Raw genomic sequence first — 15,000 nt, forward strand, 5'->3', positions numbered from 1 at the left:
AAACTGTTTATATCAACTGTATATAGTGTGGGAATTTATACTATTTATATAGTGTTTATTTTGCCACTCTGTATGTGTTTTTTAGGCCATACAGGTAAGTGATATAAACATTATGTGTGCATTCTTTATGGTGATCGTGATACAGTAGGGTTAGGAAATTAACTTTTCCCCACTGTAGTGCGATCTCAGAGTTGGTATATTTAGTTTACGGGGGGCTGCGGGTGGGCAGAGCCCCCCACATGGAGGGGTACAAGAGGGCTTGCCCCCCTGCAGAAACGTAGTAAAAAGTATGTTTGTTAGTTTGGTGTCGTTATATGAGGAGGGGATGTTATTTTCATGTGATTTGTAGTGTTCGATGTTGTGATGCACATTTTAGATGTTATGAAATTCGATGCTATGGGTTTTAGATGTTCTGATTTTACATGTTATGGGTTTTAGATGTTTTGACAGGTACCACATATACATACATACATACATACATAGAGAGAGAGAGAGAGAGACAAACAGAAAGAGACGGATACATCTATGTATATGATACATAGATATATTCACCCATTTATATATGCATGTACACATATACTCACACGCGTGTGCGCACACACACACACACACACACACACACACACACACACACACACACACACACACATACACACACACACACACAGATTATTAAAATCAGTATGCTGGTGGGAACAGAACAGTGTATAAATATGTTCTAAAGCACAAGAATAAAATAAGACTATGATGGAAACTATACATACAATGCAGGTCTACAATAGTAGAAAGTTTTTTTCAAGTTATTAGTGTATTTATTTTCGCATCACAATTTAACAATGCAATGAATAAAGTTGTTTTATAAAAATAAGAAAGAATGAAGAAACCAAGTTTAAAAGTAAGTGGTGTATTTACCTGGAATACACTTCCAGGAAGAATAATCAGTTTGGAATCCTGAATAAATATTAAGAAAGTAGCAGAAAAATACTACAGAAAAAAACGAATGACATATAAACACAGAACAGTGAGTGATACAATGACTTTGGCTTTGCACTTTAATGCTGCTGAATGAATAAAATAAAAAATTATTATTTTCTCCAAGACATGACAATTTCAGAGTAAGCAGTAGGGAGGGCTTGAAGTACAGTTCTTTTTCATGGGAAAAGTACTTTTTAGATATACAAGTTAGGTCAAAGCATAGTGCAATTAGTTTTGCTTCAACCAGTTGCCCTACTCACAAGTAAAATGATATTTGTGGTGTACCATCAGAACACCCACATCCTCCCTTTCTTTCCAGGCTAGAATATCAAATCCATGTTTCTGCAGGATTTTCCAGTAACCCTTTTTCCAACAATATTTTAAGTTAGCCTCAACCCTATGCTCGACTTCACCAACTTGTCTGCATGCACCAACATTACTGAATACTTACAAAATGGGCTTAGAAACAAAAATACATCAACTGGTCATGCTGTGCTCTAAAACAGAGATTCAATGTTCAGCAAAAGGCCACAGAAAAACAAATTTGCTTATTTACAGTATAAAATTTATGTGCAGTGACAAACATTTTCTTCCAACCACCATTTGGCTTCTGCTTACCAAGTGTAGCTTCAAGCAACAGAATCAGAGCATAAAGGTGCAAACACAAGACAGTCTCACAATGTAATTGAGCACTTCACAGTTTCCCTGTAATGCACACCCTTTCAGGCATTATTGCTTGCCAGACCTATTCTGAACCAAAAAGATATGTGCTGTCATTATCAACCCAGGATCCTTCTTACTTACCTTGAATCATGTGCAAACAAGTTAAACTGAATCCAAGACATGCGTCTCCCACTGCCTACATATGGAATCCTGTACACAGTGTCAAAAGACCCATTATGCAGGGACCCACAGATATTACTATTCTTTGTTCTTCATGACACTGCAACCGTCAGTCAAGATCTGGCTAGTTAAAAGTCTCCCCTCCCCAAAATGGTATACTTACACAGTTTCTTTGCCAGTCAGTCATTCAGTGCTACAAGTATTCTGCATGCCACTACTATTCATCAGGAGTTTTCAACATCTGCACCCTAAATATTCTCAGTTATCGTGCATATATTTAAGAACCAACACTGGATGGATTTACTTATTTAAAAGTTTTAAAAAAGGAACTTTAAACCAGATTTCATTTATAAATGCTCTAGGCCACGTGACTTAAACTGGCAATATGAAAACAATACAGAACTTTCCTGTAAGTACAATAAAAAAACAACTCAAGACAAAACCTCAAAGTACATATTACGGCATACAGTTTCCACATTTACAGCAGCATTTCAGAACTTAAGCAACAGTTCAGCATGCCAGGAAGAAAGGAAAGCCACAGGAAGCACAGCAGAAACAAGTCACTTCAGAGAACAGAAATGTACACAAGTTATTTAAGGTTCTATAAACAGGACAAGTAGCTAATTAATATATGAAGCATGCAGGAATGACTCCAGGAATAAACAGATTGAAGGATTCAGGGACAAAAAAGTGATACATTTTGAGTACAGAGTAAGGCAGTTAAGATAAAAAGTAAGAAGGACAAATAAAGAATGGGAAGAGAATAACTGAAGGTTTAAGGAGCAGAAAAATAAGATTAAGTGTGAAGTGATTATTATGAGACTAAACAGGAGGGATGGTTGGCAAGTAATCTATAGTATGGCTAAACGTTTCATCAAAGAAGAAATTCATATTTGTACAGTGACCCCCTACTAGGTTCGTCACCGATTCCAGCAAACAACTATATTCTGTATCTTTACAGTGAAACAAATTATTTTCAGGATGTTAATCCAAACTCCTCTCTTACCTGCATGTACTTTTTGTAGAGCTTCCTGTCAATCTGAGCACGCAAACCCCAAACTGCTGGCCCTTTCCTTCGATTCAGAACCTTGTAATGAACTCCAGATTTATCACAGACTCGGGCACATACTCCATCCAAAGCATCTACCTCTCGCATCAAGTGGCCCTTTCCAATCCCACCAAAAGATGGATTGCATGACATCTGACCTGCATTGTAAACAGTACTTTCTGATTACAAAGCCTCTTCTCTCAGCCTCAGAAACCTCTGCTAGCCTGCTGAACTTACCAGACTGTTCAATAAAGCAGCCAATAGTCACTAAATGCTTAAAAATTGAAGAAGAAAGGTGAAGGTACAGTACTACTAATGCAAACTACCATGCTAAAGCATCAGTTAAATCCTTAGAATAAGAAGATAGCATTGTATGGATATTATTCTTGTAACAGTAATCACTATCTATAGCAGTCAATCTGCAGTAATCATGTTACATGCTACGAAACTGGCTTAAGTGCCATTTTTACATGCTATGTAACCAAGAGAAGCCACTCTGCAAAATACTACAATAGTAAACTGCCGTTTATTTACAAGTTAGTAAACTGAAGTCCCCTTGCATGCTATTAAGCTAGTGGCAGTTATAAAACATCATTTTCAGTTCTAATGTACTAGTAAAAAAGTAACTTAGCTTAGGGGTTCAAGTAATAGATGAGGAAGGAATAACCCTCTCAACAGTCAAAATGATGGACTAGTTCATAACAAAAACGCAAGTTAGTCAATTTTGTTTCAGCAAATGATTCTTTTCAGCAACCAGTTATTTAAACATCTCAAAGTGATCTGTATTGTTTACTACCTATAGTTTCTATCTTGTGAGTAAGGAGAAGGGTCTTGGCTCCGATCCGACCTGCAGCAGTTGCTGCCTCTGTTCCAGCATGTCCACCTCCCACAATAATGACATCATAGTGTGCAACTGTAGCATCCGGTCCTGCACTACAAGAGACCGATAGCCTGGAAGGAATTTTCTTGGAGAAACATCTAAAGAGGCCTGCAGCAGATAAAGATGGCGAAAACATCTGAAAAGCAAAAAAATAAAATATATATATATATATATATATATATATATATATATATATATATATATATATAGGTCAACATCTAATTAGACTGTTAAAAAGTCTTCATTCTCAGAGTAGCTTTTACCCTCAACTGTCACATTACATTAAACATCAACAATAAGAACCAATTAATCAGTCCCAAAACTACAGACATTACATGGGGTTAGCATTAGTTTCCAGTATCTGAGCACTGTGAAAATAACAGAGCAAAACGCTAATCTGTTTTCCACACTAATCTGTTCTCCAGTTTACTACAGATGTTGAAGGCAGATGCCTGCAATATTTTCTCTAACATCCTGGCATCCTCCTCATACCTCTATTTCCTTGGAGGTGATCTGTCAAAGTAGGCAGAGACTTAGAGATCTCCCTTTGTGACTATTAGATCTGAAAGTTACTGTAAGATACATTACAATTCTGATTTCAATAATGAAGAGTACACCCGAAGAGACTACCACTGATATTTTACTTTTTCCACTACAGCACAGTCAGCAATGTAATGGAACTAAAAAGTGAACCAGTGTCACTCTGCCTCAACCTCTTACAAGTCGCAGCATACCTGGCAGCAGGGGAAAACTAAATGTTAGCTTGCCAGATGCAGCCCTGTCCTTCCAAAAAGAGTGCCAACACTTCAGTACTCAATGCTTCTTCCCCAGATGGCCTAACATGAAAAATTAATTCTCAATGGTGGCAATTACATAAGGGTAACCCCAAGCTGAATCATATAAATGGGCCTGTCACCAGTTCCAGTGGGTGTGTATTTGAAGGCATATCTATTCTTGCTCTCACAGAAAACACTTTAGATACAGGACACAACTAATGTTAATGAGAATATAAAATGATTAGCATGTCATGTAGCATACAGACATTCCAGAGAATTAAATTTCTATTACATATTGTACAGAGTTTAGACCACATCTACTGTCTGTATGTTACTTCTTAAGCCTTCTAACATGACACGGTATCAAAGCAACTAAATGCCTGCCATAACTGAAGAAATACATCTACAGCAGAAGAACTTATTTGCTGTCAAGAGTCTCTCAGGAATTCAAAAAAATAATTCTCACTGGAAACTAGCTTAGCTCTAATGACTGGAATACAAGCTTCCAGATGGAAACCTAGCTTAAAATTGGAAGCTGTAGATCCAGAAACTATTTCTTCCTCCTCGTAACTGGATTCAGTTGAAAACTCTGAAGACATTCAGTGTGCTGCACTCTTTTACGTTTCTAGGGAAGACGCTGCAAATGTATTTATCTTTTACTTTCCATGATAAGTAGAAATCCAAAATAGCACACTGATAATTTCAGTCAATAGTTTCAGCCCTAATAGACTTTACCACTAATAAGACATTTATTCACTACAACAGCACAAGGTCCTACAGAGACGTTGATGCATATGTTACTAACGTGAAGAAAAGGGCCAAAGTCTGAATTTGGCAAGTTGCATGACTTAGCACTAAGAGTATGTGGTATAACACACGATGAAGCAAGGGGTAGACTTAACAGAAACAGATCCAACCTTATTAAATAGCATGGATGTGTGCAGATCAACTGAAATTATTAATAAGCAGTTAAAAGCACTGACTAAGGAAAATAATGTATGCAAAATCTAACTCAAATAATAACATAAAAACAGAGAACAAAGGTAGAATGTGTTGTAAAAATAAATGATAAAAAATAGTCATAAGACAATGTACTATAAAATATGTTGTAAGCATGGGAAACGTCACTGGCTAGCCTTTAATAATAAAACTGAGGCATATGTGCCAGATAAGCAAATGTCTCTAAAATGTGTAGAGGCAAAAAGTTTTGTTTGGGTCTTTAGGCTTTTCCCGGTTAGGGGTCACCACAGCGGAACTCCGGTCCGCTAATGATTGGCAGTAGAGTTTTACGTGCTGGCTTGCCAGGCCTAACGCACAACCTTCAACGAAGGAACGCCCGTTCATGCATGTCGCCACACAGAAGACGCTCTAAGAATCGAACGGGCAACGTCTGTGAGGTGACAACGCTACCACAGCACCACCACCGCAGTACTTGTAGAGGCAAAAAGTGTGTTTAGAAATATTAAAATTATCTAACAAAAATGTGCTCAGTGGTGACAGTGTAAGGGGGTAAATAAAATGCTAGTTAAATAATGGACACTGTGGGATGAACTGGAGGAAGAAAGTGTGGAAGAATCTATCCATACACAGATTCATGACTTAGCCAACTACTAAGGTACATTAATTTAGCATCAGTAAACAGAAGACAGTGCAATTTATTTATATACAAGAGTTATGACCATTGTTAGCCAAGGTGACTACAAAATGAATTGGATATAGTTAATGTATTTGCTTCTGTGTTTTACATTACAGTTATACGGTAAAACTGATGAGATAAGGGACCATAACGGGTCATTTATTTATTGCTATTATCTAAGCACTAGGATAGAAGCAGTCAATGCATTTCATTGGTAAATGGAGAGTTTCCCTTCTACTAAATTACTCAAAATATAAAGTCGGTTCATAGGTAGGTACTAGGCTATCTGCTCGAGGGCATTTATAAGCCTAGCCAGAGTGTGTCAGCTTTTGCCGCCCCATTGATTAATTAACTGAGCATCTGTCAAGAAGAGCCAATGAAGTGATCCCAGGGGTGTATTTTCTGTTACCCATCCACTCATCAAGGTTTCTCTTGAAGAGTGTTAGTAAGGGGCTCTGCCTAATGTAGTTAGGAATTTTATTCCAAAGCATGGGGAGTCTCTGTGATAGGAATCTATCCCTCCAGGATGTTCTATTTATTGTTGTGGCGAGGTTTAGCTCACTACAGCGAGTGGCTCGCAGTGACTTGGATTTCTTTAGGTGGAGCATGTCCATCAATTTTGAGTTGGACATGGCTTTGTAAGTCAAGAAGAGATCACCTCTGAGTAAGCAATATGCCACTGAGTACAGCTGGAGTTTTTCCAGTCAGGCTGCATAGGACATATGTTTCAGGCCAGTAATCCTCTTGGTGAGGTACTTTTGTGGTCTTTGTAGCTGTTGGAAGTGTCTTGTGAGGTACATCGCAAATGGGGCATTGTACTCTATGATGGGTCTAATGAGTGACAAGTAGAGGGGCACTATAACCTCTTAGATGTGAACCCTTTAGTAATTAGATGGGCTACATAGAAGGATTTCCTAACTACTGTGGCAATATGATTGTCAAAGGAGAGATTACTATATACCTGGGTCCCCAGATCTTTTATTACCTCTTCTGTATTAAGGGGGCTGCCACCTATGTGGTAATTCATGGGTGTTTTGTTTTTCCCAAACGAGATGACTATACTATCCTGTCCCTCCATCTCCAATTTAGACTCCTTCTATAACCCCACTAGTCACCTCCGTACTGCCAATAAACACCTCCTTCAGTTATACAAACCCAACAAAAGCATTGGCAAGACCTTTTACAAATACTCTGTAGCCCATGTTTGGAACTCACTCCCTCTCAGCATAAGAAGCATTCAACATAAATACTCGTTTAAGAAAGAACTTAAACTTTTTCTCCTGATGACCTGGGCATGCCCTTGTCAAACCCCCACTTGAACTAGTCTCCTCTCTTCTCATCTTATCAACTTTTTCCTCCTTCTACTTTCTCTAGCAAACTGTATTCATACTGTGCTCAGTGTAATATTCTCTAAACCTTTTAATTATTTGGCCTACGCGATATACTGTTCTCAAGTTTTGGAAATTGTATTTGTTAACTGTTATTTTACCTATATATTGCACTGCTGTGCACAAATTTTTTGACTTGTACTAGATTTCTGTGACTTTACTTTAATATTTTGTAAATATCATAATTACTTGTATTATTTCTGGAGCTTTTCTCCTTGGGTCCCCACTACAAATGGGACCTTGGCTCAGTTGGACTAACTCGGTTTACAAATATCAATAAATAAATAAGAAAGAAACACGAGATGTGCCACATAGTAGGACTTTCTGACAACAGTGGTAATGTGGTGGTCAAAGGAGAAGCTGCTGTCAACCTGCGTCCCCAGATCTCTTATAACGCCTTCAGTGTTCAGTGGGCTCCCATCGATGTGGTAATTAGTGGGAACTCAGTTTTTACCAAAGGGGATGACGACGCATTTTTTGGCTTTAAGCTTAAGGGCATGGTTTCAACACCAGTCATTGGTCTCAGTGAGGCCTTTCTGTAGGATGTCTGCATCACTTGGGGAGGTAATAATGGTTGCCAGCTTGCAGTCATCTGCGAACTTGGTCAGCCAGAGTCCATTTGCATTGGTCTAGACTTCTGAGAAGTAGATGCCGAACAGGAGAGGACCCAGGACCGATCCCTATGGGACTCCACTTGTGACTGGTCTGTAGTCTGACTTGGAGTCCGCTACTTTTACACTGTGTGTTCTGTGAGCCAATTTGCAACCCACCTAGCGATGTAGGGGTTGATGCCTAGTTTGGTGAGTTTATCAATAATTCCCGAGTGAGGAATGGTTATCAAAGGCCTTGGCTAGATCGAGGTAGGCTGTATGCACTGCCTTACCTTCATCCACAGCCCTGGTGACTCACTCAAAGAAGTCAGCCAGGTTGAGTAGGCATGATCTTCCTTTCACAAAGCCAAACTGTGTGGGGTCTAGAGTTTGGAGATGTCCTATATCTTTGTTAATCAGGTCCATGATGATGCACTCCATAGCTTTACATATCAGACTTGTCTGTAGTCGCTCCCCCTTTATGGGGTGGGGATGACTGTGGTGCCAGTTCGCTTTGCAGTTCATGTAGAACACAGCCAAGGATATTATCAGGTCCCATGGAAGCTGCATTCTTGGCCTTGGACAATGCAGCTTTAACCTGTGCTGCAGTAATGCTGGTTGCCTGACATTCTTTCGACATTGTGACTGGTCCTTTGGGGGGGGGCAGAGGGGTAAAGTTGGCACTAAATCTGTCGGACAGTATGTTGCAATATCTGTTGGCTGGGTATAGCAGGTACCATTGTGCAGTATCTCAGAGCAAATCTGGGTATTGCCATGGAGGTTTTTGATATTTATTTTTATTTATTTATTTGCAATTTGATTATCGGGAAATTCCACTGGGCTGAACTGACCCATTTTCAGTGGAGGCCCGGGGAGAAACGCCCCAAGATGCATTATACAATTTAGATACAAATGAGATGATATAGTAATAGAAGGCTGTGTGATTGTTTTTAGTGTCTGTCGCAATTCTGCCTTCATAGCTGGGTTTAGAGGATTTGATAGGGATCTCAACTTTTTGTTGAGGCTAGTAAGAGAGTTTTTCCAGTCTTGGGACTTCCTTTTTCTGCCACAGAGTTTTCCTTCTGTTGTAGAGTTTATTAATGGCAGGGGACCACCAGATTGGCTTCTTTTTTTTGTAGGAGAGTGTCTTGGTTCTGTTGGGTATGTCTAGTTCCATGCATTTGTGTACATGTTCGTACAGTGCACTGGTGTATGATTTGGTAGTCATGCAGCTATTTTCCATTGGCATGGGTGCCATGAAGTTAGCCACCTCTGTTTTTAGGAGTCCAAAGTCAGCTTTGGAGAAGTATTTCAAGGTGGTTACCTTTGCGGGGGTTGTGGGTGAGATGTGGATTTTCATGGTGATTAATTTATGGTTGGATCTGACCAGGGAGGGACTGACTATTGGTGTAGGGCAATAGTCGCCCATGTTAGTAATAACCAGGTCAAGGATGTTGCTCCCTCTAGTGGGGGTCAGAATGAGTTAGTCCTGGGCATTGGAATTAATGAATTCCAGGAAGTACTGGGCCAGTGTATTGGTGCTTGAGTAGTTTTCTCAGGTGATGGAGGGGTAGTCTCCTAGTAACAGAGTGTTAAGTTGGACCTTGATAGATTCCAGGGTGCTTAGGAACATGGAGTGAGAGTCTAGAGACATGGCTGGGGACCTATAGCAGACTATGACCTGAATCGCCATCTTATTGCAGGTACAACTAACAATGGGTATTTCAGATACGTTATGCTGGGCTACTAGTCTGGAGGTGTGCATATCCTTTATGAATATGGAGACACCACTGCCTTTGGAGCTTCGGTAAAATGTTTCAGGTCCAAAAGGTGTGGAATAAGTTATAGCCTGGTAGTGCATGGGTACTTTCTGAAGCTTTAAACCAAGTCTCTGTTACAGCACAAATGTCGACGTTCTCCATTTTGAGGAGTGCTTCGAGCAAGTGCATCTTGAGATTTAGACTTTTAGTGTTGAGCAGCAGGACCCTCGGATTGCATTTATTTATAGCTGTTATGGTGGTAATTTGTCTATGGAACACTGCCTAAAAAAGGCACTATATGGGGTGGCAAGAGCCTTAGCCAGTACCTGGAAACCCAGGGGTAACAGATGCAGGCCACCTCTGGCAAAGCATCAGAGTCTTAATGAAGTAAAGCGCTTTTCGTTTGCTCTATTGACAAACTTCCTCAGACAGTCATTTGGTACTCAATACAGGTATTAAATACCTTAAGTTACAAGTCTCGCATTATTAGAACAGGATCCAAAGCTGCCCCATGGCTCTCTAAAGATACCAAGCAAATGATGCATTTAAGAAATAAACAATGGACAAAATGGAGAACTACTAAAAACCCAACTGACCACCAAAACTTCAAATACCTTAGAAACACTACAAAAAAACTTACCTATCTTGACAAAAAAAATTATTATCTTCAACACCAACAAAATCAAAATCATAATCCCAAAAAATTCTGGTCAGGAATCAATAAACTCCTCCATCCAGGCAATACCAAAACACCTACTCCAGCTAGCTTAGTGCAAACTCCACCCAACTTAATAGCCTGTACATTCAACACCTTCTTCTCTGAAACGGTCACCTCTCTAGCAAAGTCCATGATTCCCCACACTTCCCTCAAAATGACCTCTCCTCAAAACAACACCCCCACTCTAACATTTAATACAGTCTCCACAACCTATATACACAAATTACTCTCAAAACTAAAACCTTGCACTCCTTCAGCCGACCTACTACCAGCTGAATATCTGCAGCTTGCAGCAGCTGAAGTAGCATACCCAGTCTCCATCTTAATTAATAGAACAATAACTGAAGCCACTATTCCTTCCCTATGGAAAATCTCCCATATCATTCCTCTGCATAAAGGAGGAAACACTAATGAACTTTCCAACTTCCGTCCTATAGCCTTATTATCACCTCTATCTAAACTTATGGAACGTTGTATTCACCAACAATTTCTACATCATCTTTTACATAATAACCTACTTTCTGACTCCCAACATGGTTTTAGACCTTTCCATAGCACCTCCACTGCTCTTCTCTCCTTTTCAGACACTATCAACAAAAATCGCAATAACAATCTCTTCTCCTCTGCTTTATTTCTTGACCTCTCTAAAGCCTTTGATATGGTGAACCATCACCTCCTGCTAGACACTTTGAAATGTCTCTCTCTCGAACCTTTGGCATTGCACTGGTTTGACTCCTACTTGAAAGATAGACAACAAGCAGTCCTCTGGGACAGCCATCTTTCCTCTCTACTTCCAGTCACTATCGGTGTCCCTCAAGGATCCATCTTAGGACCCCTTCTCTTCTCCATATTTATTAATAACCTGTCTACCTCTCTTCCCACCTCCACATGTATTCAATACGCAGACGATTCACCTCTTATCTGTTCAGCTGCTTCCCCAGCCGAACTTCACTCTTCTACCCAACAAGTCTTTACAGCAGTAGAAAAATGGTTCCAAGATATCTGTCTCCTCCTCAATCCTAAAAAAACAAAACTATTACTTTTCTCTCCTACCCTTAAATCCCCCCCTCTCTCCTTTTCAATTATGTCTGACAATGGCACCATCATTACACCTGACTGTACCACTAAACTACTAGGCGTCACAATAGATAATCAACTAAACTTTGATTACCACATTGACCTTACCATCAAAGCTGTTAATAAAAAGATTGGTGCTCTTTATAGACTTAAGCCCTTTCTAACAGCATCTACAAGGGTGTCTCTAGCCCAAACTCATCTCATCTCCACACTATTATATGCCTCCCCTTCCTTTATAAACCTTTCAAAATCTAACCTTCAGAAACTTGCCACAGCCTATCATAGCATTGCCAGGTTTGCCACAGGCTCCCATTTCACACCCATCATTGTGTTAACCTCAAAAACTTGAGTGGCTCGAACTCCAAAATCTTATTCTCCTACATCAATTAGTCATCACCTATAAAATCCTCAACTACCCTTCTAATACACCCACACTAAATAACCTTATTGTCCCTTACAGGAATCTCACTTCCTTCGCTCAGCCAACAAACTACTTGTTGCCACTCTCAAATCACACAACAAAGCTGGTGACTCCTTGTTTACAAACGCCATTGGCTCATACTGGAATAAACTTCCCATAGAACTGACCTCTCTAGGCTCTTCCCAACTTTTCAGGAAACAACTGAGGAACTATTTTATGTCTCACTGGCTTTGCCCCTGCTCAAACCCTGACTGACCTGAACATCCAACCCACTTCTCATTTCTCTCTATTTACTTCTATGCTCGTCCCTATCACTAATGCTTCCACTCTTCTGCAACTATCTACTATCCACTTGGATACTACTTTACCTCTGCAACCTGTTATCCCCTCATATTTACAGGCTGCTCCCAGCTATGCTAATCTGCCTCTTAATATATTGCCCTGGCACAAAACCATTATAACAATTGTTATTACTGCAAATACCTAAACACTCTTATGTAATTTACCACTTTCTTTCTTTTATGGCTGTATTATTCCTACTACAGCGAAGAATTTGCAATTATAAGTCATCTCTATGTTATAACTATAGCTTTATTAAGTTTGCTAATTATAGTTTCATTTAAGTTTGCTAATTATAGCTGTTGTCATTTGCTTTAGTATCATTGCTTTACTTCATTAGACTAATTTTCTTATCATGTTTATAATTTTGTATCCCGGTGTACTATTTTTTATGTTACCTTCTAGTATATAGTGGAGCTTTTCTCCTCGGGCCTCTGCTGAAAATGGACATGTATCCAGCCAGACTAGCCCGGTCAACAAATGTAAAATAAAATAAAATAAATAAATAAATAAAATTAAACAATTAACGTTCACAGCTAACAACTTTTTAATACCATCCTCTAAAATATGTGTGTATAAAAGCATTCAAAGGTGTATTAAAAGAAACCCAGCATTAAAACCATGCTGAAGGACTTTTTCTTTAAAACATAATCAAAATGTTAACTACAAAAACCACATACAAAAAACTTCAACTGTTGTAGAAAAAGTAAATGAAGACAAACTGTACTCCTACACATTATGTGAGCTACTGGAATTATACTCCGTCTGTGTTTAGAAGTAAAGAAAAAAAAAAAGAAGTATATAAAAACAGTTTGGGTGGAAGAGCTTAACAGTCAAGTGGCAGAGTTAGACACAAAGATTAAGCTGGATAATGATTTTCCAGGTACAAGTACGAATATGGTCGTATTTTCACCAGTATAGACCAGTACTTGGTGAAACTTAAAAGTAATAAAGCCAAGAAGTTAGACCGTGACTGTAAAGCTTATCAGAGTGGTAGAGCGTACCCACCACCCTCCACCGCACAAGTTTGGCAAGCTCCCTCTGAGTTAAGTGCATTTCCTTCCAATAATGGTCTTCCATTCACCCCTAATCAAAATCAGTACCCTAACACAACAGGTCATACAGTTGGTGATCCTAACCAAACTGATGGTCAAGGCTATACAGAGGTTAGGAGGAGCGAAAGGTTGTCCAAATTAAATAAACAATACAACTCAGGAAACCAAAATTTTCACGAGGTAAATCAAATGGGGGCAAGACCCAAAAATGGAACAACAACAATCAGAGGAAAACCATTTTACAGGATGGTATTAAAAAGTTGTTAGCTGTGAACGTTAATTGTTTAATTGTTCAATTGACTTGTAACTTAAGGTATTTAATACCTGTATTGAGTACCAAATGACTGTCTGAGGAAGTTTGCCAATAGAGCAAATGAAAAGCGCTTTACTTCATTAAAACTTTTGGACTTACTGGTGTGCTACTCACTTTGCTTTCACCTGGATTTGTGTTTTTAGTTTCCTTTGTCTACCAGTTTCTAAAGCATCAAAGTCTGTCGGTCATGTCATTCCAAGCAGACAGATACTGGATCCACTTAGAATGGCACCAGAAACTTAACCAATTGTTGAAGTCAATCATTTTTTGTTAGTACTGCGGTATCATTCTGGGTGACGGTAGGATACTGCTCAGGGCTAGTGTTATACCTGCCTGGGCCACATAATCAGACAGCTCCACCAAGTCTCTCTTCATGTAGTCCAGGGAGGTGCGTCTCAGGTCATTCACACCCACATGAACAATGACAGAGTCATACTTGTTGTGGAGTGACGCGAGTGCTTGTGTTGTGTGTCAGATTCTGGCACCTGAAAGACAGCTGACTGTTAAATTCTCCTTATTCAACCTAGTGAGTGGGACATCTGTGTACCTCACTATTGTCACCTATGATTAGTGAATTGGATAAAGTGTTTAGCCTTAGGGGCTTAGGTTAAGGGGCACACTGTGGAGGTGAGCTATGTGTCCTGTGACTTGTGCTGTGCTGTGATGGTCGAGTGGGCTTCTGTCTTGGAGGTCTCTGCTGTTTGTGTAAATTTCTATTGAGGCCCTCCGCGAAGGTGGGTGTGTGGTTTGAGTTTTTTTGTGAGAGCTGTGATAGTGGGTGTTCTGGAGGGCTGTGTGTTCCAAGTGGTATGGTGCAGGTGTTGCCCTTCTCCTCTTCACCAGCTGGTCCGGTCTTGGCTGGAGAGTGCATAGCTTCCAATTTGGTGATATAAATGCATCTCTCACAAGTCTTGAGTGTTGGGAGTAAGAGGAGAGGGTTGTTTGTGTACATGAGGCAGTTGCTGCACTGCCTCAGAATGCCAAAGTGCACCAGGTTAATAAGAGAAAGCACAGGGAATTGCCCTTTAAACATGCAGGAGGAGTGGTCATAACTACTAAATACTGGAACTATTTCCGTGAAGAACAACTAGTGCTGATGGCACTTAGGTGTGCTACAATAATTGCTACAGAAACCTGAAGTGCAAAGTAATTAGGCTATTTGAAGTGCAAGAGAGAAAGAA

The 15,000-nt window shown here is 39.7% G+C and overlaps 1 protein-coding gene across 5 annotated transcripts in view; it reads right to left on the bottom strand.

Moving 5' to 3' along the window:
- The window catches only part of MTO1 (mitochondrial tRNA translation optimization 1), a 399,278-nt gene that overhangs the window by 368,758 nt on the left and 15,520 nt on the right, over positions 1 to 15,000 (bottom strand). For all 5 annotated transcript variants that reach the window (XM_044069382.1, XM_044069381.1, XM_044069378.1 and 2 more), the window contains exons 2-3: positions 3,663 to 3,882; positions 2,825 to 3,024 (exon numbers count right to left, since the gene is read on the bottom strand). In XM_044069382.1, the coding sequence (XP_043925317.1) occupies positions 2,825 to 3,024; positions 3,663 to 3,882 (420 nt within the window). The remainder of the gene's footprint in view (positions 1 to 2,824; positions 3,025 to 3,662; positions 3,883 to 15,000) is intronic.

This window comes from Protopterus annectens, chromosome 4.part0 (genome assembly GCF_019279795.1).
Source record: "Protopterus annectens isolate FY-2018-M chromosome 4.part0, PAN1.0, whole genome shotgun sequence".
In the NCBI taxonomy this organism is placed as follows: domain Eukaryota; kingdom Metazoa; phylum Chordata; order Ceratodontiformes; family Protopteridae; genus Protopterus; species Protopterus annectens.